We start from the raw sequence: 25,904 nt of genomic DNA, 5'->3' as shown, positions 1-25,904 counted from the left end.
CCGGAATGAGTAGATTGCAGAATTAAATCAAGCACTAATCTGTGTACCAACATAGCATGGTATAACATTAATCCGAGTGAGATGGAATTGGGTAGCTCTTTCGAAGCAGGGATGTGTGTATTCATTAGAATTAGTTCTGGTTGGGCTTTGCGTTGGGTCTGGCTCTGGCAGACGAATTGGAGGAGGTGTTGAGTTCTGAAGATGGATAAAAGCCCTTCTATAATTGACAGGCAGACATGACTGGATGTTGGCTGAGCGTGTGTATCATAAGCTACTTGCTCTCCTGGGTAGCGAGAAGGGTATAGACCGGAGCAGGGAGCTTGTCACGGCCCTTGAGGAAGTCAAGCTCGAGCATGAAGACGAAACCGAGGAGATTGCCTCCAAGTTTTTGCACGAGGGAGCCTGCTGCATATGCGGAGCCGCCTGCCAAATAATTAGTTATCTAACTAGCATGGAGGGGTATTTTTTTTTTTTTTTGTATAGTTGAACTAATTCACGTAGAAGAGCGGAGAAAAACCTACCAGTTGCAATGATATCGTCGACAACGATGACCTTCTGGCCCGGCTTGATGGCGTCGCTCTGCATCTGGAAAAAGTCACTGCCGTACTCCTTCTGGAACTCCTGGGTGATGACGGGCCCGGGCAGCTTTCCCTGCTTCCTGACGGGCACAAAGGCAGCCCCAAGTCTCAGGGCCAAGGTAGGACCGAAGAGGAACCCACGAGCATCGAGCCCGACGATAACATCTGGCTTCTGGTCTGCACCGTAGGTCTCGAGCAGATGCAGCTCGAGGCCGCGGATGAGCGACTCGTGGAGGGCGGGGTCTGCGAAGATGGGCAAGATATCCTCGAACAGGATGCCTGGAGACGGGAAATCCGGGAACTGGCGCAGAGACGAGCGCAGCTTTACCTTAAGACTGGCGAGTTCGGCGGCGCGGGAGGCAGAGGAGGAGGCGTCCCCGGCGACTTGGGTGGTGGCAGAGGCATTGGACTTGTCGCGATAAGCCTGCTGGTTATCGGCGGAGGGGGGAAGGCTCATGCTAAACGGAGTGAAAGGGGGACGGCGGGAGCAGAAGAGTCAAGCGAAGCGGCAGGAGGAAGAAGAAGAAGATCGTAGATAGTAGAAGAGGCAGAGGAAGTAGAGGAAGTAGAAGTTGGAGGTTGTGAAGTTTTGAGGTGAGTTGAGTGAGGGTGGGATGAGACGAGGATGGAGGGGAGCAGAGGCCGCCCTGCTAGTTAAACTCGTTCACTAAACAACAACCAACCAACTTCCTAGGCAACTGAAAATCTCTCCTGGCTGCGAGACTGATGCCTTGGACTAGTTCGACCCGACCAACGGCAGAGGGAGAAAAACTCCCGATGATAAATACAGAGACTGCCTGGATCCTCCCTGCTTCCTCCCTGCAAGCTCCAAGGTCCAGCCCTAACGGAACGTGAAGTCGTTACGGATACAGCAGCGTAAAGTACACAGACGCTGCGGTTATCCTCCTCTGCGCCTGGAAGAAACGACGGCAGCCAGCCAGACAGACAGACAGATACGAAACAGGACCGTCCAGGGGATCAGCCGAAGTTGAACATGCCTGGTGCGACTCAAAAGGTCGGTGAAGCGGGAGGACACACAACCCGGGCGCATCCTGGGAGCGCATCGAAAGGGGATCCAGGGCGTCTCCCGTCCTTGATCATTTTCTTGACCTTTCAGAGTTATCCTTCGGTTTCTGTATTGTCAAGAAAAAAATAAGTTACGGCGGATGGAGCTGCTGGCTGCCTGAACGACGGGCGATTGATACACGGAGAACTTCCTGCTGTGGATATAATATGGGGACCTTGATCCCTCCCTTCCCCGTCTTCTTTGCTTGGGCAAAGAGGATGTGAGAGATGGGCGGGAAAGACAGATAGACAGATAGACAGACAGCGAGAGGGCGAGATGGTATGGCATCGTCTGCTATTTGCGACCTTCCCTTGCCGAGATCTACGGGCATGGCATGGGCAGACATCAGTCATCCATGGCCGGCTTCTCGCTCTCTCCAGGACAGGACACGAACACGCAGACACAACATCCGTCTTCATCCACAGGACAGTCGTCTAGGCCCTTCTGCCAGTGTCAAGGGGGAAAAAATCTAAAAAATAAAAAACAAAAGCATCATGATACGGTGTGTCACCATGTAACTATCTCCAGGAGGGACAGCCAGCCGTCGTTGAGTCATGGCCTGTCTCACAGCGTTCGTCCCGATGCAACGTCCACATGGAATCCGCGTCGACCCTTGACTGGTCCGTCTTTATAACTATACATGGCGTCGGCCGGAGCGTGTAAAAGATGGCCCTCATCCGCGGTCTTTCTGTCTCTCTCACTGCCTTGGCCTAGGCTGCTTTTGAGGCAGGTGTGGCAAGAAGTTCTACCCTTTTCCTTAAAAGACAACCACTAGCCGCCAGAACTGATTTCGGGAAGCGGTTTCATGTTCTGGACGCTGATATTTCTCATGTTACACTCCTGTAGAACTATACGGGGAAATCGGACCACTTTTGCGGAAGGCAGTTAGTTAATAGCCAGGGAAAGGAGAGTGAGAATGATTAAAAATACGACCAACGCTATCCAATTGGGGCAAGCCTCATCATCTCTATCAAAACCTCTAGTCTTACCGAGGACGAACATGATCGTGAAACTGGAGAGAAGCGGATAACACTCTGCAAGGCAATCAATTACCTAACTAATTGTCGGGTAGTTAACTGACTGGCCTTCGAACAAGAAGGTTTCCAAGGGCCGGTTAATATTCTCTTTGATCGCAAGTCGAACTGACGACTTGTCTAACGAATATAACCGACGGACAAGGGAGTAACAAGCAACCGAAACTGTCAAGTCCAGGGCACAGGAAAGAAGAGCAAGTGAAATCACACAGGCTCAGACAAGGTAAGCCGCCTTATTGCCCTTTCGGTCTTTTTTTTTTTCTATATTAGAGGCATCATCGTATACATACTATAAATGCATGTTTGCTGGGAAAAATATGCTACCCTTAGTTACCCGAAATGGCACAAGAGCGAGAAACTTGACGTCTACTACGCATGAGATATTCGTGTCATTATAACAGTGTACTTATGGCCGTCCCGTTGCATCGCTTCACCTCACTGAGCTATATCGATTTGCTAGTCATTGTATTTGCAGTCTGTTCGTTGATAATCATATAGTCGAAGCACTTATATATGTAGTAGATGTCAAACTTGGATATCAGGCTAAAAAAAGGGGCGGGAAAAGAAAAAAATGCAACATCACTAAATACAAACACCCCAAGGTGGCTAAAGAAATAAACAAGAACGTAACTCGGTCCGCTTCGGCCCTAAGCATCGCAGTTATACTCTATATAACAATTAGATTGCTGATTGGTATGCCTTGCGATTGGATCTCATATCTCCGTCTGATCCCTACTCCCAACGCATGGCTGAAATATTCGTACGTCTTGTCTCCGCCTCCGACCATCACCATGCTTATCGGACGAGGTCGAGGGAAGCCCCCAACCACGGTCTGCATTTCATCGAGCAAGGGTCGAATCAGAGATGACTCGTCGTCTGCTGTAGACTGACGCCGCTTGTCTCCAGGCTGTGGGTATGAGACGACAACAACAAGTTGCAGCGAGGAACGAGTAGGGCGGAAGGAAGGTATGTTCCTCAGCTTGTCGGAAAACGTGCAGCCTCCTCGCTTCACTATTATTATCTGGTGAGTTCGGGGAATAGAGGGCGGAAGGCGTTTATCACACAGGTGGCCCGCTAGGTATATACTAGACCAAGTTAGGCGGGTTGTTGCGTGTTTGGAGCCGGGTGACGGAGGCGTGAATGTTGCATCTTCCTCTTCCGGTAATGGAGCTGAGCCTATCCCAGTGGACGAAATGGCTGGTATTGAGAACCGGGCTATTGGGCGGCGGAATATCGGAGGTGTTACTGACGGGAGATGCTGAAGCTCGTCACGTATCAGAGCCGTTACGTGGCTGAGAAGCGAAGAGAGAGCCGATTTATGGCTCTCAGGTTTCTCTGCGTGGTCATTGGCTTTGGCCGTAGAAGCGTCAAGTACCGGGCCGCCGCTGATAACTGTGCCTTGGTCAGTAAGGGAAGCGGCAGATGAGGAAGAATTGTTTCGGTAGACAATGTCCGGTTTAACATCAATGATTACGTCCATCATGATAGTATCAGGGGTTTGTGTAAAGTTCGGATCGGTTGGACTCAAGGCACTTGCGGTTTCGCGCGAAACGAAGACTTTCTCATTCTTGCCCAGGGGTATATTGCTGACAACTTGTATACGGAATCCTTCCTTGGAGGAAATACTATTGCCTGAATATAGTGGAGCATCCTGAATCATACCCAGCCGTAGGCCTCCAAAGGACTTGATTAGAATCCCGCCTTCAACGCGTTCCAGGCTTGGGGGTCCTTGAACTGTACTGGAGAGAGGAGGAAAGGTCAGATCTAAAGTCGGCCGCACAGCCATCGGTGAACTGACAGCATCTCGAGGTACTAGTGAGGGAGGAAGAGTCCAAGGGAAATAAGTATAGTTCGACGGAGAAGCCAGATCAGACAGGGTAACACTAGGGCCATCAACCGAAAACTCAACTATAGGAGATTCAGGCTGCTTCCTTGGAGGCGTCAGACGAAGACGTGCAAGGCTTGCTGCATGGAATATATCTGGCCGAGCAGCGGTGGAGGATACACCAAAGGGATTTCGCACTGCTGGCGGCCCACATGTCCCTACTGAGGTATTCCTATGTTCCTTTGGTTCCTGCTGTAGACGGGGCGGAGTAGTCTGTTTCGCCATTGCTGGGAGTACAAGTGGGTGGCCCTCCGTACTGTAGACATATGGCGAGTCGATCTTGTTCAAAGGATGGTAGGGTTCGAATAGGAGATATAAGTATTTGGAGGTTTCTCCAAGGAAGAAGCTTTCCATTCTGTCACTTTGATCTCCTCTCCTCACATTCTGAAGGCCTGCCCAGCCGCATTTCGTCCAGCATCTCCTTTTGATATCGCGTAGAACCATCTCGCCAACATAAAGATACCAGGGATCTTCGGTTGCCCTATATAGATAATACGTGGATTCGATGAACTCAGGGCGGCCACCCCACCATTCAAGCCCACCCTCGATGTCTCCTGTTGCAACATTCCAGCGTTCCGGAAGGGCTGAGAAACGGGTCCAGAGAGCAGTGTTAAGAAGGTGGCTCTCAGCAGCCGCTTCAACGTTGCCCGCTAAAGTGAGAAGACCGGGGAAGTATGCACTTAAGCTATCCATCCAAAGTGCGCGGGTTGCTCCAGTAGCGATGTCACCTTGAATGTAGTGAGGATATTGGTAGCTTGACCCTCGATATAAGTTGTTTTTTATCGCTTCAAACGATTCCTCCCAGACTTTGAGAAAGCTATCTGGTGAATGGGCCTGATATGGCAGTGGCAGGAAGTAGTTATCGTATTCATGGAACGGTCCAGTAGCATTGAACTCCGGGGGGTAGCCTTCTGACAACAAGATATGGGATTTCAATGCATATTCGAAAAAACTGTCCATACCTGCGCCGATCTTTATATATCAATTCTGATAGTTAGCAATTCCATACTCCTACTATTCAAATAAAGAGCAGCTTACCCCTGTATAAGTCTGAGTCCATTCTCCAGTCTCAGCATTAATTCCTGCTCCAATAAGCCCGAGCTCGCTTCTTCTATCCCATACACTCCAGAACGCCCTCTTAGCAAATTCTTCGTATCTACCGTCCCCTGTCAATCGACTGAGCACAGTAAATTCCAAAACCAGGCTTCCAGCGCCAGCGCTGCAGTTTTCTGTAATTTCAACAGGGGTATCTTCATCATAATTTTCATTAATGTCATATGCATCCCATATCCTAGAGTTTAACGGAGAATTGGGGTGAAAAGGAACCCCATTGCGTAAGTTGACACGAGGATACGGAATCCCCGTTGGAGTATAGAAGGCAGGCAGGAGACGTGTTCCTAGATCCATAGCAAGTCTAAGCAACTGTCCATCATATACGAACCCATTCTCCCATTCAATCCCACCCTCGCTGCCCGGAGGTTTATTCCAAAGTTTTGCAAACTCCGTCTCCTCCGGGGGAGGTTCATAACCACGTATCGGGAGGTCACCCACAGCAAAGAGATGGGCACTAAGGAGTCCACCTATCAATGATTTAATACATATTAGCTGTATCAGATTTCATCTCGGGTACCGATAAGGAGATTTTTTTCACTTACCCAGGCCCCGAATCACACTTTCAAACACCTGGACCTTGCTATCTACCTCGAACCCTTTGCTTCGAGACCCAATCCCGCTGGGACCATCCGATCCGTCTCCATACAATTCCACTAGATCCCTCACTCCATTTTGAAAATATCTCCACGCCTTCCGGCCATTTGGATTGGTCGAGTTTGGATATGATAGGATCGCAAGCGTGGATAAGCTGTCGACAAGCGTCAAAGAGTAATTCCCTAGGACATCATTGAGCTCTATATGTGCTGGATTCTTCCGATCCCGTGTCAACGGCTGACAGGACACCGGCCGTAGTTCATCCTCCGGGAAGGCATATTTCATGTAATTCTCAAACCCGTGAAAAAACATATGTTCTGTTTCTTTTCTGCAATATGTATTCGTGAGTGACATGCCGCACGTCTTTACTGTCACGATGGGTGGAAAAGAACCAACCGAAGCTCTTTAATCTGGCTTTCTAGCATGCCCAGTGTACAGGTGAGCCATAGCGATATGGCGAGCAAGTAACTGAGCCATGATGACGGGAAGTGAATGGACATATGGGAGCGTCGGTCGATCGAGCGCATCACCAAGAGGAAATTGGTAGCCGCAATGTCATTAGGATAGATTGCCTCTGTCAGTCCCAAACCCTACCAGAGGCCGTATCGAGGGTAGAGCTGCGATTATATCAGTACAATGCGTGTTGAAATAATTTGTTTAGTCCCTTAAATTGCCCTGCTAGTTAGCAAACTAGTTAAACTCGGCATGTGGACAGATGTCCATGTTAGTTAGTCAACTAGTTAACTTAGTTACATCAGCGGAGCCAAGACTGCATTCACTGGCTGTAAGTTAAGGTACTTCATCAATATTAATTTTAAATTTGTTCTTCGGCCATCACCTCCTTATTTCATCTTTAGAATCATATGGTATTTACATGGCTCGAAAGTAGGCCGTGAGAATGTATTTCTCGGAATTTAGTTAAGTAGTTAGTTAATCAATTGCAATAATTTCTCACAAAGAACAAATCCCCACAGAAGCAGCTGATAAGGGAGATATCTAAGGGGCATATCAAAATCAGAATTTCAAAAGAAGCGAATATTTACGCTGATATAGGCAAGGTTATGGCGGGGTATTGTTTGGGTGCTGAGTCGAATCGGTATTCTGTGCACCACTTGGTTGGGGCTGTACTTGGGCATGTGGAGGTAATTGGGGTTGAGGGTTGGCAATGTATTGTTCCCTGTCGTCCGAGATGTAGCTAGGGGGCCGGCTTGTAGTTGGCGGTCGAAGCCCATCTAAGCTCTGGGAATGGCGATGGTTAGGCTTCCGTGGATCGATACGTTGCCAGTAAAGTCGGTTTGGGTCCATTTTCTAATACTCCTGTTAAAATCTCATCTGGAAAGTGTGGTTATTCAAGTTCAGACTTACCACGCTGCCTCTCCAAAAACCGTATGCCGGAGGGGGAACAGAGATTTGACCGGGCTTGTTTTCGTTTCCCCCAAACTCGGTTTGAAGGCCCATCTCCAGGTCACTCGCAAATATGACGGGAATGGGTCGACCAGTGATGGTAAAATCCTCAACAATACCAGGGTCACGGATAGGCTGACCGTGATGTATCTGATGCTGGCGTACCGGGCGCCGTTTTGCCATCATTAGCAATCGAATGAGCGAATGGCAGAAATATATAGTACAGGCCATCAGAACAATAATTAGAATGACATGGAATTCAAACTTCTTCCCCGAGGAAGTGACGGCGAGAACAAGATCTGCGGAGCTAATTAGCAAGTGAATTGCATACTGTTGGGAGAGAAGGAGTAACAAACATGTAGTTAGCACACTGGCTAAAAGAATTCCAGAAACTGCACAGTCTATAAGTTTCCTTCTGGTTGACCTGGCTTTTACCCGCGGTCCTATGCAGAGCATCCGCCGTATTATGGTATTCCAAGCTGACTTGCGTTTTGGTGGAGGGTGAGCCTTGACCGAATGTTGAACCCAGTTAACTAATAAGACTCCTCTATGAATCTGATTCTCGACCCTCTGCAGGAACCCAGAGCTCGTGGTATTGCCGCTTGATTCCGTATTAGGAGGTGAAAACGGTGGTATATTACCATTTGGCGACGCGTTTCTGTCTATCACGGAGCCAGTCGACGAGATAGACCTTCTTCCCGACGGATTGTTTCGTTCATCGCGTAAGCTTCCACCTGACCCAGGGGCAAACATGCGCATCTCTCCTGGAGACTGGTGTGGAGGTTTATGCGAGTTCTCTATGCTGCAGGAGCTAGAGGAAGAATTCCCGGCAAAGAGAGCAGAAAGACGAGAGCGGATCTTTTGAACCCGGTCCGCCATAGTCAGTCCATTGACCGCGCCATCGTCGGACGCCATAGTTTGCATATCAATGTGTCCTATGGAATCGCGTTTCCTGCGCTTATTTGTTTGTTTATTGGCATCTAGCCGCGTCTGAAATGGCCCCCTTTTAGCAAACGTAAACACCACAACTAAATGCGCGCGTATCTGTTGTTACGAGGTTTTCAGAATCTGATTGACCAGCACTCTAGGCTCCGTGAATATTGAGTGTACGAAAGAGAGGGTAACTGTGGGTATCGTCAATTGCAACAACAACAACAAAAAAAAATAGTAATAATAACAAGGGTATCAGCAGCCAGCAAACGTACACATATTCCAAGCTAAAAGGGATACGTTAATTTGGACTGCACTTCTATCTGTCTAAAACGAAGGAAATGGCATCGTCAAGATGTCTGACCCTGTCCCGGAAGGGGAATATGCCTGGCACTCATCTAGAGCACTCGGAAAAAAGGATGAAAAGACAGTAGGGAGAAGAAGGGAGGATATCTCTCTCTAAGATATATAATCTATGAAGCACTCCGTACCCCGTACGGATCAGGGCACTCTGCCGCTGCCACCCTGCCAAAACTGGCTGACTGGACAAGAAAGAGTATTGACCAAGGATTTCGTCAAGTGTCAAAGCTAGAAGAGGAAAAGCAAGCATGGCTGTTGTCCAGCCAGGAAGCGCAGCCTGCCATGTGAAGAAAAAGAATGAAGCTGGCCATGGCGACTGAGGAGGCAAAGATGGCACAAGCGACGTTCCTTCAACTTTTTGCCTGGCTGAACCATGCATGATAAGGCTCTGCTACGGACGCCTGCTGGCCAGTGAGGCTGCGATGCGAGGAAGACTATGAAGCAGGGGATGATGTGGTGCTGCATGAAGACGAGACGGCGCTAGGTTTCGGGTTGGCCGCAACCTTGGCACTTCTGGTAACTAAAAAAGCAAACATAAATATGACGGAAAAAAATCAAGATACACTGGGAAAAAGGGACTCATGGGAAAAAATATTGGTTAGACAGCGCTGTCAGCTCTGTCGTCGTGGCAGTGTCTCGCATGCCATATTTCTGTAGTACATACAGGTTAATATTCTAGGGACCTCGCCCACGCACACATTGATAAAAGAAACGGAGCTTGAATCCGGGTGCGAACACGGGATTGTGACAAGGGCAGCTGCTCTGGTAGTGAGATGCTGGAGGGGCGGCTTCTCGGTGATTTTCGCTTGCATCCTTTTCATCTTTTTGATGGCTGGGTAGCTAGACTGCTCTTGGGTAGAGATACGATATGCTTCAGGTGAAAGAGTGTGCAGAGGAGTTACTGAATGACCTTGATCCAAGCTGCGAAATTATGGGTTCGTCAAAGTTGGCAGCTGGATTTAAGATTATATGGAAAATGAACTGGAATGCATCATTTCCCAAGTTCGCCAAGCATAACCGTTCGGTCAGATGAGCCAGATACAACTAGAGGCATAAGGTTAGTAGACGGTCCTCTTAGCAGCTCCTTTCACAATTCTGTACTTACTGATGGGTTCATCGGCCGGCGTGAATCGCACATCATTCACGGTTCCCTTGTGACCAGGGAGTTTGTATAGTAGTTTTCCGGTCTTGACATCCCACACAACAACACTTCTGTCCCCGCTGCCTGCCGCGATCATCTCACCCTTCGCATCCCAACTGGCACGAATCAAATTCTTTTCGAGGCCTGTCGGCGCTCCATCGAAAGTTCTAATATGACGATCTGCAGGTGCAAAAGGACGGATATCCCATGTCCGTGCTGTCGAATCATGGGAGTTAGATAAGAGGGTCTGGGAGTCCGGGGAAATCTGCAAAGAGGAAATTGTATCTGTATGTCCAATCATGGAATATGTGACAGCACGCTTCCGAATATCCCAGACGTGTATATCGTTTTCAATACCGCCCGCATATATCTCGTTCCCAGCTTCAGAGATGGCAACAGCAGTCACGGGCATTGCGGAGGAAGATTCAAGGTAATCAATAGCTGTCTTTTGGCGAGGATCCCAGATACCGATACTCCCATCATCGCTGCCACTAATTAGGAGCTCCTGGCCACGCCGGCTGATATCTAGACAGTTGACAATTTCTGTGTGATCCATATAGCGCCTTATGCGTGTGCCTGATTCAAGGTCCCAACTCGCCAGCGTCATGTCTGCGGAAGCGGAAAACAAGGTATTTGAGTCGCGCGACCACTGCAGGTCGAGAACAGCACCTTTGTGGCCAGTGAGGATACCATAATTTTCGCAATTGCCGTATGTTCGCCATAATACTAATAGGGAAATCGGCTGTTAGCGGTTTATCGATAATTGGGGTAATGTGGGAGAAAAAGAACGGTAGAAAGAACAAAGGGATAGCGTACGTATAGATCGGTCCATTCCTGAAGAAGCTATAAGATGACCTGCAGGATCAAATCGGGTAGAAAAGACCTCGCCAGAATGGCCTGTAAGTTCCATTATGGGAGCAGCGAGGCCACTTGTCCGGGGTACCTTTAATCCAAGTTAGAGCTGCAGCTTAAAGTATGGAGTCAAATAAGCCAGTTAAATGTACTTACAAACTGTATAAGGGAGCCATTCTTCCCGGTGCCACTTGATATAGCAACGGCACTCTGGTTTAGATTGCTATCTGATCGTTGACGCTTAACAAGTTGTACAGACCCCAGAGAGTCGTGGGCTAGCCTCTTTTCTGCAGACATGATGATTGCGTAATAAAAGTAGAAATAGAGTGGTGGGTATGCTGTATGTAACTATGTCAAGCCTATATGGCAAGTCTGGCCGCAAGGTTGCTCTGTGCCGTGGAGGTTTTGCGATGTTCCTTGAGGTCGTGATTTTATTTTTTTAGACGCGGTGAGTTGGGAAACGCGGCTCGGCGGCTAACTAACTCGCTCACTAGTGGATTAAACCGCGCTTAGTAAGTAAAGTAGTTAGTGGCCTTCAAGGAAGTTCCCCAAAATGGAAATGCCTTCTTTTAACTACCTGGGTACCTGTCAACTTTGTATCACTCCTTTACAGCCGGAGCCAAATCTTTACGGATACAACATTAAACGGCACAATAAGTGTGAACCTAGAGGTATTGGGCCGATCACAATTGAACAATGTCGAGCAAAGCAGCGCGGATTGGGGAAGAGTATAAGCACTCCCACCTTAATGCGAGGAACTAAATATCTGGCTCGATTCTTTGCTAATTTGAAACCTAGGATATGGAAGTACGCACTCACCCAACTGTTTAGCAGCTTTGATTTTGTTCTAACCCGTGTAGAACGAAGGTTGACAAAGTCAACGCAGAGCTAGTGACGCTGACGTACGGAACAGTCGTGGCCCAGCTCTGCACGGACTACGAGAATGACTACCTGGAAGTCAACCGGCAGCTTGACAAGATGGGTTATAATATAGGTATGCGGCTCATAGAAGACTTTTTGGCACGGTCAGGGATGGGACGGTGCACAAACTTCCGGGAAACTGCCGACATCATCTCAAAGGTGCGTGTATACACCTTTCCGCTACGGAGTATATCACGACCATCTGATATCCTTATATCTGAGCATAGGTTGGATTCAAGGTGTTTCTCAACATTACACCCACTGTGACCAACTGGACAAGTGATAACAAGCAGTTCTCGCTCGTGTTTGAGGAGAACCCACTGGCCGACTTTGTTGAGCTCCCCGACGATGGCCGAGCGCAGGACGAATTATGGTACTCTAATATTCTTTGTGGAGTACTAAGAGGAGCACTTGAGATGGTACGTTGATTCAGCTATTACTGAGCTAGATGCGTGCAAGTTAACTCGGCTATAGGTCCAAGTACAGGTTGAAGCGCACTTTGTTAGTGATATCCTACGGGGTAATGACACAACAGAGATGCGAGTTACGCTCGTCCGCTATCTTGAGGACGAGTTGCCTCCAGAGGAGTAACACCTGGTGTCTTTCGCTCTATCCACCTTTCTTTCTCCTGCTTTCTGGACTACTGCACTTTTTGTTTCCTTGGGTCGTCTTGGTTGTCTGCTCTCGTCTTTGACTGATGTGCTACTGGTGCTGGGGTTGGTTCATGTATCTACGGTCTAGTGTCTACTCTCTCTGTATTTTGGCCTTACTGCCGGAACAACAACAACAAAAACAACTATCTTGGCCTCTTGCTGCTATCCTCTGTCCTAACTCCAGCTGTCGTCTCCGCTGTCCTCTACGCTGCCGTCGACTGCGCTCGCGGACGCCAAAACTTGCTGCCCGGAAAGTGTCAGGTGACCGGATAAAAAGTTCATCCCCGTGACCAAATCCTGCGTCGGGCACGCGTTTCTGCCGGTCCCTAAACAGCCACCGCCCGCGAAGATGCAAGTTCGAACTTCCCCAGCGAAAAACGAACTTCACTGACGAGACGCATATCGTTTTTTCTTCCCCTTGCTAGAGATCCAGCATCAACGACACGGCGGCCCCCACGAGAAGACACTGACGGAACCGCTGCTGGACTTGGTGCAACAGGCTTCGTGGAGCGGCGTGCCTGTAAATCTCCTTTCGTCGACACTCCGCCCTCCGGACCCCCCCAGCCCAGCCGAACGACCAGCGATCGCCCAGGAGCCACTCTGGCGCCCGACTGGAAAGGCCTTTCCTCTTCTCCCATCAAACGACCACTCTTCCATTCCTCGCTTCCCTTGTAGCAGAGGATACAATTCTCTTGCAAGGACAGGTTGGCTGTTGCCACTGTTGAGGTGTGTATCTCTCTGTCTGTATTTTTTGTCCTTGTATGTGGTCTGGTATCCAAAACTAACGCGCTTGAAAAGAAACCAGCACAGGACTAGCGGCCTTGTTCGTTCGCAAAATAACACAACTGCACACCGCAGGAAAGATTCTTCCCTTCTTGAACCTGTTGGATAGCCCATATATGAGACACTTTTCCGACGAAATTGATCCTTCTGACGCAAAGGCTGGATTCGTCTTGTTCAATCTTGATCCGTCCCTCAAACTCGACAGAGCGCCTTGAAAACGAAATCACTTCTTTCCTGGAGAGCAGGTCCGATCGTCTTTGGGACGGCTGCACCTCCGCCTCCTGCTCGCAATGAACCAGATGAACATGCAAGGCATGAACCCCAGCGTCGCCATGCCCGGTAACGCCGTCCCCGTCGGCGTCCCGGGCGTGGGCGTTCCTGGGGGAGGTATGCCCATGGGAGGAATTCCCATGATAAATAGCGCATCAGGCTCCGCCCCTCGAAGTGAGCCGAATCAGAATTTACAGGATACCATGGCCACCCAGCTCAACACCTATATATACGATTACTTCCTGAAACGCGGATACCATGACTGTGCGCGTGCGCTTGTACAGGACGAGAGCGTCACTCTAAACACTACCATTGCGCCTCACAAAGGCACACCACACCGCAGAGATGGAGAAGTCAACGGAGTTGACTCTGAGGAAGGTAAAGAGGATATGAAGTCGCGCATCCCCGACGATTTGCCAAGACCAAACTTGGGTGATTCGCAACAAACTAGTTTCTTATTCGATTGGTTCAATATCTTCTGGGACGTCTTCTCCGCTCAGAGGAAGAAACCAAGAAGCAATGATGCCATGCAGTATTTACAGCATACCCAGGTGAGTACCACGGGCCTGCTACCAAAGTGAGGTGAACTTGTCAAAACTGATCTCCTTATCTTTCTAGAACATGCTGCGACTACGGGACCAGCAACAAAACCAACTCATGCGACAGGGACAGCTAATGCCTAATCAGTTTGCTGCTATGCGCGGAGTACGTGGTAACATGGTACCGGCAAATCTCCAGAAATCTGTTCTCCAGAATCCGCAAAATATGTACGTTGTGTTAATATGGCAAAATGCAACAAGAATACTGAAACTAACCATGTTAGGACTCCACAACAAATCGCTCAAATACGCAACCAGCAGATGATGCACCACCAGATGCAACGGGAACACTCTGACATGGAGATGAATGGCCATCGCCCCCAATCCCCTTCTTCTGTGGAAAACGCCCCATCTCCCTCTAAGCGCCAGCGCATCGACGGCCCCCAAGTTAACGGTGCGCAAATGACCCCCAACGGCCGCACACAGCCCCAGGGTATGCCGGGCCAGCAGAACCAGCAACAGGCCAACTCTCTTCTGATGCAACACGGCATCAACCCACGAAACCTCACTCCGGCACAACTTCAGTCCTTCCAGGCCCAGAACCCAGCTGTCCAAGCAAAGTCGATTCAGGTCTATAATCAAAATCTAATTCACCACACTCGCTCCGCAATGAATAACCAGGGAATCCCTAATGGTCTAATCAACCCGGGAGTCATGCCCAACCAACCAGATATGATGCAGCCTATGCATGACAGCCAAGGGATGATACCACAAGAATACTATAGCAACGGCCAGATGGCTGCTCAGATGCGGCAAGGCGGTATGCAAACCCCCGGAGCGCAAAACGGCAACCATGCCCTCCAAGACTATCAAATGCAACTCATGTTGCTTGAGCAGCAGAACAAGAAACGTCTTTTGATCGCTCGCCAGGAGCAAGACAGCATGGCTCGTGATGGCCAACCACCACCAGGTCCGGCCCAACCTGGCCAGCCAGGCGCTGCACAACAGCAACAAGCAGCCCAAGGAATGCACAACAGCCTCCCTCCTGGAACGTCTCCACAGGGCAGTCGTGCCGGTGCTTCACCGAACCCTAGCGAGCAGATGAAGCGCGGAACACCAAAGATGCCCCAGACCGGTCTTCCCGGCTCTCCCAACGTTGGTGATGCTATGCAAGGTCGCGGTTCGCCAGCATCCATGAACTTTGGTAATCAAATCCCCCAGGATATGGGTGGCGCAGCATTCTTCAACACAATGAAGAATATGCAGGAAGCTGGTGGTGTTGTCGGACCTAACGGCATGCGCCCACCTAGCTCTAATCCAGCCTACTCTGGCGCGCAAATGACGCAGCCTATGGATGCAATGGCGCGCCAGCAACAGGCTCAAGCCCAGGCCCAAGCTCAAGCTGGGGCTCGCATGCCAAGTGGTAATTGGCAACAACCACAGCCTCCTCAGGGTCAACCAATGATTCCACCACAGCAACAGCAACAACAGCAACAGCAGCAAACGCAGCAGCAGCAAGGCCAGCCCGGGCAGCCTGTCGGAACTCCACAAGAGCGAAATGCTATGCCTCCGCCACAAGCACCACCGGTGGCTACGGCTCCAAATAATGGACGACAGTCACCGCAGCCTGGTAGCGCAGCTCCCCCAACACCCCAGCAGAGCTCGAAGCCAGCACCAAAGAAGAAGGATACGAAGGATAACAATCGAAAGGTATGCCATTTTAAACATTAATATCTAAACTCAATACTAATATATCATAGCGCCCCGCTAAGCGCGTTCCAACCACCAATGCGGCTTCAACGGCTGCCCCAGCTTCGGAGTCTGAACCTCCGCCAACTCCAACTCCTTCTACCCCTATCACTCCTGTCCATCCAAACTCGTTCAACAAGAATGCTCCTGCAAACAATGCTCAACCTACGTCTGCACCTGCGGCACAACCCCAAGCTGTGGGTCAGCCGCCGCCACCCCCGCAACCACCACAGCAGCAGCAACAGCAGCAACCTCAACAGCAACAGCAGCAAATGCTGTCTATGCAACCGGCCCAAGGTCAACCGCCTGCTGCACAGCCAGGACAGGCACAGGGACAAGTAGACCCGTCACAGCCATTCGGAGACATGGGCTTAACAGACGTATGCATCCTTCGATTCCAATACAGATGATGGTTTAACTAATGATTCATATTTATAGAACCAAAGCTTCAACCTGGATTTCAGTTCTCTCGACAACCCAGATATTCTCGAAAACTTCGACTTCGATACTTTCCTCAACACAGACGACCAATCGGCATTCAACTTCGATCCTAACACACCATACCTTGATGGTGTCGAGGCTGGTACAGGAGAGAGGATGTAATTTCCACTCTTCAAAGCCCCACTACAGCCCTCGATGAGGTGTACGAACTGACTCCCTTTTGCTGTTTTCTATACTAATGCTTAACTTCCCGAATATTGTGCTGTCTCTTCTTTTCTGGTTAATGTCGTCTCCTTCCTCCGCTCTACTTACATTTTCATTTCCTCTTTCCCTATATCACTGTTGTTTTCGATAGTCGGTGTATGCTTCGGTTTTCCGCTTTTTCTCTCTCTTTTACTTATACCTATATCTGGTTGTCTCTTCCATTCTGTCCTTGCTTCCTCGTCCTCTTTCCCCCCATAATATCATGTTTCTCTTGCCACTTATACCTCTCGTTTGGCCTTCTGCTTTGATACCTATACCTATCAACTCATTACTTACCTACCTACTTTCCTTCCTGTCCAATTCTCTGTTTGCCCTCCACAGGAAAAAGAAACAAAAGAAAAGACACCGCACAGCAGGCTGGAGTGAAACGTAGGTATGGTTTATCAGCTTCAACTGGTTTATTCCTCTATCCCACGAGATATGAAACGAGGAAAATGAAAAGAAGGAAAGCAAAAAAGGGGTGGTTGTTTTCTTTTCAGCTGACTTCTTCCTTTTCTCTGATTTCCTCCTAAATATAAAAGCGAAAAGGATCTTGTCGATTTCTTTCCTGAGCCCCCTTTACTTACTCTTTCTTCTTTTTCGTCAACTACATTCAATTTCAACTTTTTTTTTGTCATATTCAAGACACTATTGTCTTTGTTTTCCTTCTTAACACTGCCTTGCTTGCTCAACCTAAGCACAGCTTAAGTCTTCGGGCTTGCTTGCTACTGTGCTGCTAGTTTTCCCCTTTTTTTCGATCCGTCGATTGGCTGGCTTTTCTCTCATACCCAGTCCTGCCATATTATTGCTGTTGTTTGATGCTCACTATTTGCCCTCTCTTTTTCTCTTTTTCTCTCTCCACCTCGCCGAGAGCTGTGATTGCATCCCTTGGTTGATTTGATAATTACCCTCCCTCGACTAGAATTACGCCCGTTGTTACGTGCGTGTCTTATAACTACCCAACCTCTTCCCCTTCCCTTCAGCTTTTCTCATTTTTCATTCCTGTTTCTGATTTTGATCGTCGTCGGTATCTAATGAAATTTTCCTATCTGTCCATCCGTCTATTCGTCTGGATATCCCAAACTCCTCTGCTCATATTTATCGCATGCGTTCTGTACTGCATTATACTTTTATCTCATTCAATCCATTCTACTGCTATCGTTAAGCTATCAACTTGACCATTTGATTATCTTCCGTTGTTGACCATTTTGCCCGCTTTTATCTACTTAAGCTGCTAGGCCAGGTCAGGTCCTATTTCATATGCCACAATGATATAACACAACCTATCCAAAGCCAAGGCCAGGCAAGCCTCGAGGATGCACCCTCTTTACGACCTACTGGGGAGCTTTCACCTGATGCTTGTCGATTGGCGCTGCTCCTGCTGACCCTCCCCCATATATACGTACTGTACTCATCATAATTTCACTTTGATGCTAAGCATTTCCTTTGTCTGTTTGAGTTTGTTGATTTCCTTCAGCCGGCTGTTGTATGTTGAATGAGACCTGAGAGTCGGTGATGTCAGCGTGACCCTTCCTGCTCTATCTAAGAAAGCCCTTCCTCCGTCATCGTTAGCTGTCTCTTATAACACTAGTTTCCATTTAATCCCTAAGATCGCATGACTTGAAATAAGTTTCTTTTCTTCACGGTACTAACGGTACTACAACTACTGAATGTCCAAGGCCTATAGACATGCTGCTTGCAACACTACTATCTGTAGATGATGGATTCACTGTCACATCCTTATTCTAAAGGGATCAAAAAAGGGGGCTCAGGCATTCTAGTTAATTCTTCCGGCTCCATATCAGCTCAGTATCTCTGCCAATTAAATAAGTCCACATATCTATTTCGTTCACCCTGTGTCACCCCTTCTCGAACATATCACATCAGCATCACCAAGGATATTTGGAGAGATGATGCATGGGTGAGTGAGCCATAAGCGAGAAGACTTAATCCCCAAGGACTATACTTAAGCTGGTGCTCCACAGTATGTTTGGGAAAAGTAACCATTGAGTGGTCAAATGCGAAACTCAGCAGAAATGCCGCCTCCAAAATACTGCTATGAAGTTAGAGATAGAACCCTGTCCTATCCGTCATTGCTGCTTCTTCAATCCAGTTTCCACTTTGCAGCTGATTAACTCCCATCATAACTTCCATCAGGAAGACAACTGTGTTTTGATGGCATAAAAGTTCGGCTTCCGGCTTACTCTGGTGCTTTGTGAAACCAATGCGTTTGAAATTACGAAGGGCAGCATCTTTGTGGAAAAATGCATCAACCTCAAAGTGCATAGGGCTTCCTTTGACGTTAAAAACCTTCACTGGAAAATCAGGAGCGTGGATAGATAGACGATCACAGATGCCTAAGTAGCAACACAGCCGTACGTTAGCCTGCCGAATATCATCGAGACGTACAATAAAAACAAATAGAGGAACCACAGGGTATAGACGTACTCTTAACGCGAAGAAGGTCATTTCCGTAGGACTTGAGTTTTATTCTGAATTCTCTGGCAGTGCATGGGTTCTTGTTGAATGTTGAGCGGCTGCCCGTGATGCGACACTGGAAGAAAATGGCCTGGGCAAACTCTGCTGCGTTGGGAACCTCGGAGTTAGTTGATGGGTTTTGAGCCTTCAAGGAAGGGTTGAAGAATGTAGGCGTAACAAGTTTGGATCCAGGTCCGCTGCCTGCGGTGTCTTCAACAGTCTTGACCTTAACTGAGTTGGCTCCAGTGGCACTTGCGGCGGTTGGAATCTGTGGGCCTTGGGTTTCGCGCCCCTTTGCCTTCTTAGGTGTATTAGTAACTTCACCCAAAGCCAGTTCCTTCCCGCGGATCTTTCCAGCCCTTTTACGTGCCCTCTTTGAGAGGGCAGCAGTACCACCGGAGGGAATAAACGGAAATTTTGTCTACACGTAATTAGCATGTATGTCAATTGAATACTCAGGTATCAAAAATGCCAATTCAGCCACTTACCAAGTCCACTTTGACTGGTTCTGGTTTTTTTGGGAGACTGGGAGCAGTAACAACTGTGTTTGCCAGGGCTCCAGGCTTAGCTTCCCCATGCATCAATTCTCCATTTGCGCCATTGGTGATAAGAAGATAGTGCAATGCCTTATGGGCACATCCCACAATCGCTTCGTCAATGGAAGGATAGCATTTCTCAACACCAAAGAACGAGAGCCCAGCGACTTCAACCTCATTGCGATATCCATTAAAATTGGAGTATTGGGTGTAGATTGGGTCAGGAATACCTTCTTTGCTGGCAATACACTATAAATGAAAAGGTTTGCCTGTTAGCTATGCTTTTTATACAAGTTATTATTACTTCAACTTACACGCCAATAGAGAATTCCAACGGGGTTGATTAGGCGAAACGCCAAGTTCAGGAGGCTCAGGCACCACCCAGAGAGGCATTAAACCTTTCAGAATAGCCAAACCCCCACGGCATGCGTCCGCAGTGGCAGCGGCTTTAGTCAGATAAGCCTGTTGCTTAGAGACCTCATGGCCGCCAAATTTCAATCTGACGACCCATTTGTTGTCGAAATACCGTAGGTACTCAAGAGACGGGGCTAGATGTTCCTGGATACAGATGACGCCAAAATAGAACATCGCGTTATTGTCTTCCAACTTGGCAGTGTTTACATCACATAGGACCTTGATTAGGCTGAGCTCCCTAGGCGAAGGTACTGTGAGACCTGCTGGCGCAAGGGGCTGGCCAAAACTAGTTGTAGTTGTGCCTGGTGCATGACTAGTTTCTCGTGTTGAAAAAGGTCCAGGACTTGCAAAAGAAGAGAGCATCCCTTGGTTATGAGGGACAAGTAGGCTGGGTGCAGGTGGGGAATTCACCGTTGGACTATGCGAACTTGATTGGCACCCCCACGGGGTTACGGCGGTTTCTGGAGGACGAGAGTACCTAGACGTACCGGAAACGACCGAAGAAGTAGCAATTCCTTGCCCAAATAAAGTATGGGGCGAGGTATCCGAATGCAGTGATGGAGCCACGGAGCTACGGAGCGCAGAAGGTTGTCCAAACGCGAGTTTATGGCATTGGCTGACAACTGGTGGAGGTGGCATCAACGACGGGGTAGCTGACTTTGCCGGGATCGGTGCAATGGTAGAGGCAGTTGTGGCCAGAAACGTTGCACCCAACTGCTGTGGAGTATTACTCCGGATGTAATCGAGGATAACAGTTCTTGGGCTGGTGGAAGCAATCAGCATAGATGGCGTATCCGAAGCGGACGAAACTGCAGGGATGGAGGTAGCCATGGCGGAAGATACGCCAGCTGATGGAGCGGTAGACACGCCCCCAACCACCCTAGAGTCACAGCTAACAACCGGCTTATCGGCTATCGACGCGTCAAGAAAACTGGTATCAACCATACTCGCGCCTGTAGCAGCCTCAAGGCTCGGATGCACCATCATCGACAGCGGTGGAGACATGGCTAAGCCTGGTAAATCTGGTGTTGCGACAGTAGGCATCTCTGCATCAATTGCAGGCGCGTCACCAGAGCCAGCAATCCCTGGTGTTGATGTCGGTGCTGGACGTGGAGCCAACGCAGCATCAACAGCAGCAGGAGAAAGGCGAGACGCCGGAGCCTCCATCACTGTCGAGTGCGTGCGAAAGGGGCGAACAAGGTCTTCGATGAGGTCTTTGAGCTCTTCTGGGCCTACAGTTGTAGGTAAGTAGCGATGCATTGCGCGATGAGGGTCGGCAGGAGAGGAGTTGTGCGAGTCTCTGGAGTTGATATCCTCGGGAGATGAGGAACCCAGAGACTTTATGTCTTCACTAACCGCAACGCGCAGACTATCAGAGTCACTGATGCTGATGTATTCACTAGGACTGCTATTGGCGTCAGATGGCATGTCAAGGCCACTTTAAAAGGTTGGAGTCCGTTGACTGTTGACTAAGAGATGTTAGGGATAGAGGGACAAAGAGAGACGAAGATGTATGTTGGTTGTATGTAAGGAAAGCAGAGAGGAAGGTTGCCGGGGCAGCAAAGAAATATTGCATCAAGAACGAAATTTTTGATAGAAGACTGGGATTTCTTGCTAGGAATATTCCGCTGGGTATTCGGGTCAACTGAATCATTCAGATGTTTTAAATCTTGTCAACATCTGCGTTATAGCTTGCTGTCGAAGGGTGATATATATATGTGCCTGGGTATATATACCACGTCCAACGCAGATGACGCCATATCATCTCTAAGCCATGGGATAGTGAATAAATTATGGTGAATACAGAATAAAGAGCTCTGATGATATCAACTATCATGAGACTCTCCTGTCTTCACTTCAAGAGGGCCTTGGGAAATCCTGATAATCAAGGTGTAAAATAATATTAGCCGCCAAAAGGAACGATCCAAGCCCTCCTATACTTCGTAGATGTCCCCATAGTATATATTACAACGGCAATTACTCTTAAAAGAGCATTTCTACCTCGAAATCCGTCGATTCAATATATTTTCACTTGAGTTGACGTTGACACAAGCAAGACACGGAGTCGTTAAATGTGCTTACATAAGTGAAATACTTGCATTGTTGGACTGCTTGGTTAAAGATGTGAGTACAAAAATGCTCCTTGTAGCAAGTAATTAAGCCATACTGCATGCGCTGTCTGATACCCATAGCCTTCACTTACTCCGCCTGGCCGGTTGTGCATGTTGCTATTCCAGCTCAACTTCAGAGAGCAGAGCATCTGTTTTTGCTGCTGCTGACAGGAAATCCTCAAACTCAGCCTGCAGCTGCTCATCTCGTTTACGACGGGAGATCTTCTTCGATGAAGAGGGAGACACAGCTTCAACCGCTCCACGCGAATGAATTGAATTTACAGACCTTTTTCTTTTGCTCTCCACCGACATCACTGCGGCCTCTATAGTCAAGGATGCCTTTCGTGAGCTGTGAGCTGGGGAGGCATTGCCGCTGCTGTTTTCTTTGTCGTCTTCATAGACGCTGAGGCTCCCTTCCTTCCGGCCCCTGACATTAGGGCTAGGGCTAAGTAGACCTGTCTGAGATTGAGGCGGCAATTCGTTAAGTGAGTTTCTAGACCGAAGGGCTGGATCCGGACCTTACTCTTCTTATCTTCCGCCAGGTTTGCGAAAGCTCCCTGAGAGCGCTGGACTGACTCCTGGTCACGTGCGACTGGTACCTCTTTTCTCACGAAAGGCGCTTTTGTGGTTACTTTAGCCGCCATTGGCGTGTTCATCGGAGGACTGGTGCCTTTCGTCGCCTTACTTGGACTCATGGCTTTGATTAGTTGGTTATACCGTTCATCGTCCATAGGAGCCAGCTGGGCAGGTTCTCGATTTCGTGAAAAGCTCAAGCCAGCAGTGTTAGAAATCACACGGCTGCTCGAAGAGCTTGATGCAATATAGTCTGGCATAGAGATGTCATCCAGGGTTGAGTGGCGGCGCTTGAAGGGCCAGGGTGGCCACGGGTTCTTTGAAGGGTCAACAAAGGGATCCGAAACCTGAGGTGGTGGTGCAATCCAGTGGCCATCTCGGTCAACCACGGGCTGTTATTAAACTGTGGTGGAGCGGGATGCGGTTGCATTCGATAAGGAAGGTTGGAGAGCCCGACCCCAAGCTGAGCACATTGGATGTTGAACTGACGAATGTCATGGCGGGTTGGAGAGTGCGAATGAGCATCCTCATCCTTTTCGACACTGTAGTGAGGCCCAAGAGGTTGCTTGAGAAAATGTCGAGAGCCGGTACCGGCTGTTGCTGCCACATCCCTGGATTTGGCCATGCTATACCCGAAGACTCCAAGACAGCTATGTGATCAAACTCAAGTTAGAAAAAATCTGACTCTTTCACTTTCTCATTCTCTATTTTCCGCTAGTGTTGAACATACCGAGGGGAGCGTGCTGGTAAGAAAAGGCTATAAGATCCCTGACTCGCTCAAAGGGCGGGTTGCGGAGTGGCCGAGTGAAGCCTTCTGCTATAACAACGCGGATTCGACCGTACATGTCACCCGCATCCCAGTGTGCCTGATGAAGTAATTCTTCATGGAACATTGGAAACCGCAGATTGTCCTGGTTTCCATTCCTATCAAGTTCTGCAAGAGTTAATAGATATTAAATACAGCACACCAAGGATACTACTCACGAGTACTCAGGTCTAGTATATAGCACATATTAGCTTAGCTACCTTGTGTATAAGGGTTCAGTACCATTGAAGGCCGAACTTACCAATGACATAAGGCCAAGGAGTCTGCTGGTTGAACAAGCTTGCCCTATTCCATCAATAGTCAGTATCAAATAGAGAGACAGGAAGGGCTAACGGAGGCTATGCAAAGTCACATACGAAGCACATATACCATCGATGAATATCCTAACTTCAAACATCACCGAATCTTCCGGCTGCATCAAGCCTTCCATGACTCGAGTCGGACGAGGTCTGGTCCAGCTGTGAATAGATACCCTAAAGGCAGCGTCTCGGGGCAAACTTGGTAGAAAACATGTCAACACGGGCAACTGTCCCGGATTCCCCTGGGCACCGGTCTGACTATAATACGGCCCGGGATTCAGAACGGCTTGGGCTTGGAGATACGGAGATTCTAGAAGGAGTCCATTCTTAGCTCCTGGTAGGTGACTTAGCGGGGACGAATAGCGGACGTGTTGGCCTACCGTGGTCCCTGGTGACGAAGCAATTCGTTTTGAACTCCTGTACAGGTACCTTTGACCCTTCAGGGAAGAGCAGGACATCCCAGTTCTCGAACCTCATGGCGAACTAGCTGTGGGTATGTATATATAACAAGAAGAAAAAGAGGAGGAGAAGGAGGAGAGAAGCGAGACACAGCGCTGGATAGCTGGAGAGTCAGAACAATGACCAGATCATTTATTCACTAAACAGACGGGCTTCCCGTAATGATAGAGGACGGCAGCGAAGAGGAAGAAGATGTTGATGCTGTCGCTGGTGGTGAAGATGAGGAGAAGACGCCTCCTCCTCTGTCGTTGCTGTCACTGCGGCCATGTTGTGTTTTCTGCCAGCCAGCGTAGAAGGCGCGGTGAAGCTTTTGTTGTCTTTCCCTCCGGCTAGATATCAAATCCGCAAGGAAGGGATTATCTGATGTAATGATGGCATTTTATTCCATTGAACGTTAACACGTCCGGCTGTCCTGGGTATATCTAGGAGGTATTTACACGGAGTATAGATCTAGTCATACCAGCAACTATGGCTACGCTCCATGTCAACCATTAAGCTATGGAGTCTTCGGCTAGGGTATTCTTCAGGTATTAGTTACCTGGCTTACTTAGACTACGGTTTCATTTCATCCGAAGGCAATTTAAATGCAAAAACGACTGTAGAGAATATTTATAGTAGGTAGCAAGGTGGTTAATAGCAACAGTTTGTTGCTGATTCATTGAGAATTACATGAGAAGTATCAAAATGGCTAAATAGAAATTGATAATAAAACCACCTAGATTATTTCCCATCTCAACCAAGTAGAGTCACACTATATATTATAAAACTATACACAGAATACCCCTACGTGCACCACCGTACCACTGTACCTGTTCTAAATATCAGATAAATCGATTATGACCGTGTATGGATCGTTGTAAGAAATCCTACGTATGCAAGCAACTCCCCTCAAAAAGCACTAAGTCCGGTGACAACACATCATCTGCCCGCATGGCTTAGTTGGTAAAGCGCATCACTAGTAATGATGAGATCCCCGGTTCGAATCCGTGTGTGGGCATTTGCCTTTCATTTTTTTCATCTACTTTTTGCCAACAACCTAAACTCACTTTTCCTCGCCTCTCCCCCTTTTCGCCTCTTAACCCTCCTTTTCCGTTTTTGTTCCACGTCACGTCTCGTGTGCGTTACGCGAGGCGTGTAAAAGAAAGTCAACGAACTAACCCCAAACAGGAATGCAGTAAGTGTAACCGTAAGTGGTAAAATACCGCTTAGACAGCCAATAGTTAAGAGATAAGCTTAAATAAAATACGTCGAGCCCTGAGCTTAAGGTGCAAAGCGCAGTTCATCCCTATCAAGCAACAACTTAAATCAAGACCCCACAATCAGCCCGCATGGCTTAGTTGGTAAAGCGCATCACTAGTAGATCACCTTCTTACGAAGGAGAGTCGCGATGATGAGATCCCCGGTTCGAATCCGTGTGTGGGCATGATTTTTTGCTGTTTGTCGGGTATTGACATGCTTTTTTCTTTGCCCTGTTGACACGGCGTTTCCTTTTTGTTTGGTGGTTCTGGTTCCTTTTGTGGGTAGGGGTAGTTAGTTACTAGCGAGTGTGCGGTGGCGGCTGGGTGAGACACAGACGAAGGGGCGTTAGTTGAGGGATTTTGATATCGACCGGTTGGGCGGTGTTTGACGAGTAGGTGAGTCGTTAGCTGGCC

At 48.5% G+C, this 25,904-nt stretch overlaps 10 protein-coding genes and 2 non-coding genes across 12 annotated transcripts; 4 read left to right on the top strand and 8 right to left on the bottom strand.

Annotated features, from left to right (window-relative positions):
* Positions 1 to 271: 271 nt before the first annotated feature.
* MGYG_05902 (adenine phosphoribosyltransferase) lies at positions 272 to 1,035 on the bottom strand (the record flags this gene model as incomplete). Its single annotated transcript, XM_003171307.1, has 2 exons — positions 272 to 423; positions 522 to 1,035. The coding sequence occupies 2 exons, from the start codon at positions 1,033 to 1,035 to the stop codon at positions 272 to 274; spliced, it is 666 nt and encodes a 221-aa protein (XP_003171355.1).
* Positions 1,036 to 1,735: 700 nt separating this feature from the next.
* MGYG_05901 (hypothetical protein) lies at positions 1,736 to 2,240 on the bottom strand (the record flags this gene model as incomplete). Its single annotated transcript, XM_003171306.1, has 2 exons — positions 1,736 to 1,965; positions 2,213 to 2,240. The coding sequence occupies 2 exons, from the start codon at positions 2,238 to 2,240 to the stop codon at positions 1,736 to 1,738; spliced, it is 258 nt and encodes an 85-aa protein (XP_003171354.1).
* Positions 2,241 to 3,345: 1,105 nt separating this feature from the next.
* On the bottom strand, positions 3,346 to 6,747 carry MGYG_05900 (endoplasmic reticulum mannosyl-oligosaccharide 1,2-alpha-mannosidase; the record flags this gene model as incomplete). Its single annotated transcript, XM_003171305.1, has 4 exons — positions 3,346 to 5,535; positions 5,602 to 6,143; positions 6,219 to 6,598; positions 6,707 to 6,747. 4 exons carry the CDS (start codon positions 6,745 to 6,747, stop codon positions 3,346 to 3,348), a joined length of 3,153 nt encoding a protein of 1,050 aa, XP_003171353.1.
* A 582-nt stretch (positions 6,748 to 7,329) lies between these two features.
* On the bottom strand, positions 7,330 to 8,589 carry MGYG_05899 (hypothetical protein; the record flags this gene model as incomplete). Its single annotated transcript, XM_003171304.1, has 3 exons — positions 7,330 to 7,578; positions 7,636 to 7,973; positions 8,031 to 8,589. The coding sequence occupies 3 exons, from the start codon at positions 8,587 to 8,589 to the stop codon at positions 7,330 to 7,332; spliced, it is 1,146 nt and encodes a 381-aa protein (XP_003171352.1).
* Positions 8,590 to 9,955: 1,366 nt separating this feature from the next.
* Positions 9,956 to 11,254, bottom strand: MGYG_05898 (WD repeat-containing protein 57; the record flags this gene model as incomplete). The annotated part of the gene is made up of 4 exons (XM_003171303.1): positions 9,956 to 10,008; positions 10,070 to 10,831; positions 10,922 to 11,048; positions 11,114 to 11,254. The coding sequence occupies 4 exons, from the start codon at positions 11,252 to 11,254 to the stop codon at positions 9,956 to 9,958; spliced, it is 1,083 nt and encodes a 360-aa protein (XP_003171351.1).
* A 399-nt stretch (positions 11,255 to 11,653) lies between these two features.
* On the top strand, positions 11,654 to 12,469 carry MGYG_05897 (trafficking protein particle complex subunit 3; the record flags this gene model as incomplete). The annotated part of the gene is made up of 5 exons (XM_003171302.1): positions 11,654 to 11,685; positions 11,756 to 11,764; positions 11,818 to 12,037; positions 12,106 to 12,297; positions 12,353 to 12,469. 5 exons carry the CDS (start codon positions 11,654 to 11,656, stop codon positions 12,467 to 12,469), a joined length of 570 nt encoding a protein of 189 aa, XP_003171350.1.
* A 388-nt stretch (positions 12,470 to 12,857) lies between these two features.
* Positions 12,858 to 13,169, bottom strand: MGYG_05896 (hypothetical protein; the record flags this gene model as incomplete). The annotated part of the gene is made up of 1 exon (XM_003171301.1): positions 12,858 to 13,169. The coding sequence occupies one exon, from the start codon at positions 13,167 to 13,169 to the stop codon at positions 12,858 to 12,860; it is 312 nt and encodes a 103-aa protein (XP_003171349.1).
* A 435-nt stretch (positions 13,170 to 13,604) lies between these two features.
* Positions 13,605 to 16,475, top strand: MGYG_05895 (OefA protein; the record flags this gene model as incomplete). Its single annotated transcript, XM_003171300.1, has 5 exons — positions 13,605 to 14,135; positions 14,203 to 14,351; positions 14,408 to 15,833; positions 15,884 to 16,252; positions 16,311 to 16,475. 5 exons carry the CDS (start codon positions 13,605 to 13,607, stop codon positions 16,473 to 16,475), a joined length of 2,640 nt encoding a protein of 879 aa, XP_003171348.1.
* A 2,145-nt stretch (positions 16,476 to 18,620) lies between these two features.
* Positions 18,621 to 21,412, bottom strand: MGYG_05894 (hypothetical protein; the record flags this gene model as incomplete). The annotated part of the gene is made up of 4 exons (XM_003171299.1): positions 18,621 to 18,913; positions 19,005 to 19,455; positions 19,523 to 19,800; positions 19,885 to 21,412. The coding sequence occupies 4 exons, from the start codon at positions 21,410 to 21,412 to the stop codon at positions 18,621 to 18,623; spliced, it is 2,550 nt and encodes an 849-aa protein (XP_003171347.1).
* Positions 21,413 to 22,212: 800 nt separating this feature from the next.
* On the bottom strand, positions 22,213 to 24,270 carry MGYG_05893 (hypothetical protein; the record flags this gene model as incomplete). Its single annotated transcript, XM_003171298.1, has 7 exons — positions 22,213 to 22,550; positions 22,619 to 23,060; positions 23,158 to 23,318; positions 23,399 to 23,602; positions 23,736 to 23,779; positions 23,851 to 24,103; positions 24,174 to 24,270. 7 exons carry the CDS (start codon positions 24,268 to 24,270, stop codon positions 22,213 to 22,215), a joined length of 1,539 nt encoding a protein of 512 aa, XP_003171346.1.
* A 906-nt stretch (positions 24,271 to 25,176) lies between these two features.
* On the top strand, positions 25,177 to 25,249 carry MGYG_10556. Its single transcript has one exon. It is a non-coding gene; the product is annotated as a tRNA-Thr (tRNA).
* Positions 25,250 to 25,574: 325 nt separating this feature from the next.
* MGYG_10555 lies at positions 25,575 to 25,675 on the top strand. The gene has a single exon. It is a non-coding gene; the product is annotated as a tRNA-Thr (tRNA).
* Positions 25,676 to 25,904: the final 229 nt, after the last annotated feature.

The sequence above is a fragment of the Nannizzia gypsea genome, genomic scaffold (genome assembly GCF_000150975.2).
Source record: "Nannizzia gypsea CBS 118893 supercont1.5 genomic scaffold, whole genome shotgun sequence".
Classification (NCBI taxonomy): Eukaryota; Fungi; Ascomycota; class Eurotiomycetes; order Onygenales; family Arthrodermataceae; genus Nannizzia; species Nannizzia gypsea.
Note: the sequence above shows the minus strand (reverse complement) of the source record. Positions and strands in the feature narration are given on the sequence as shown.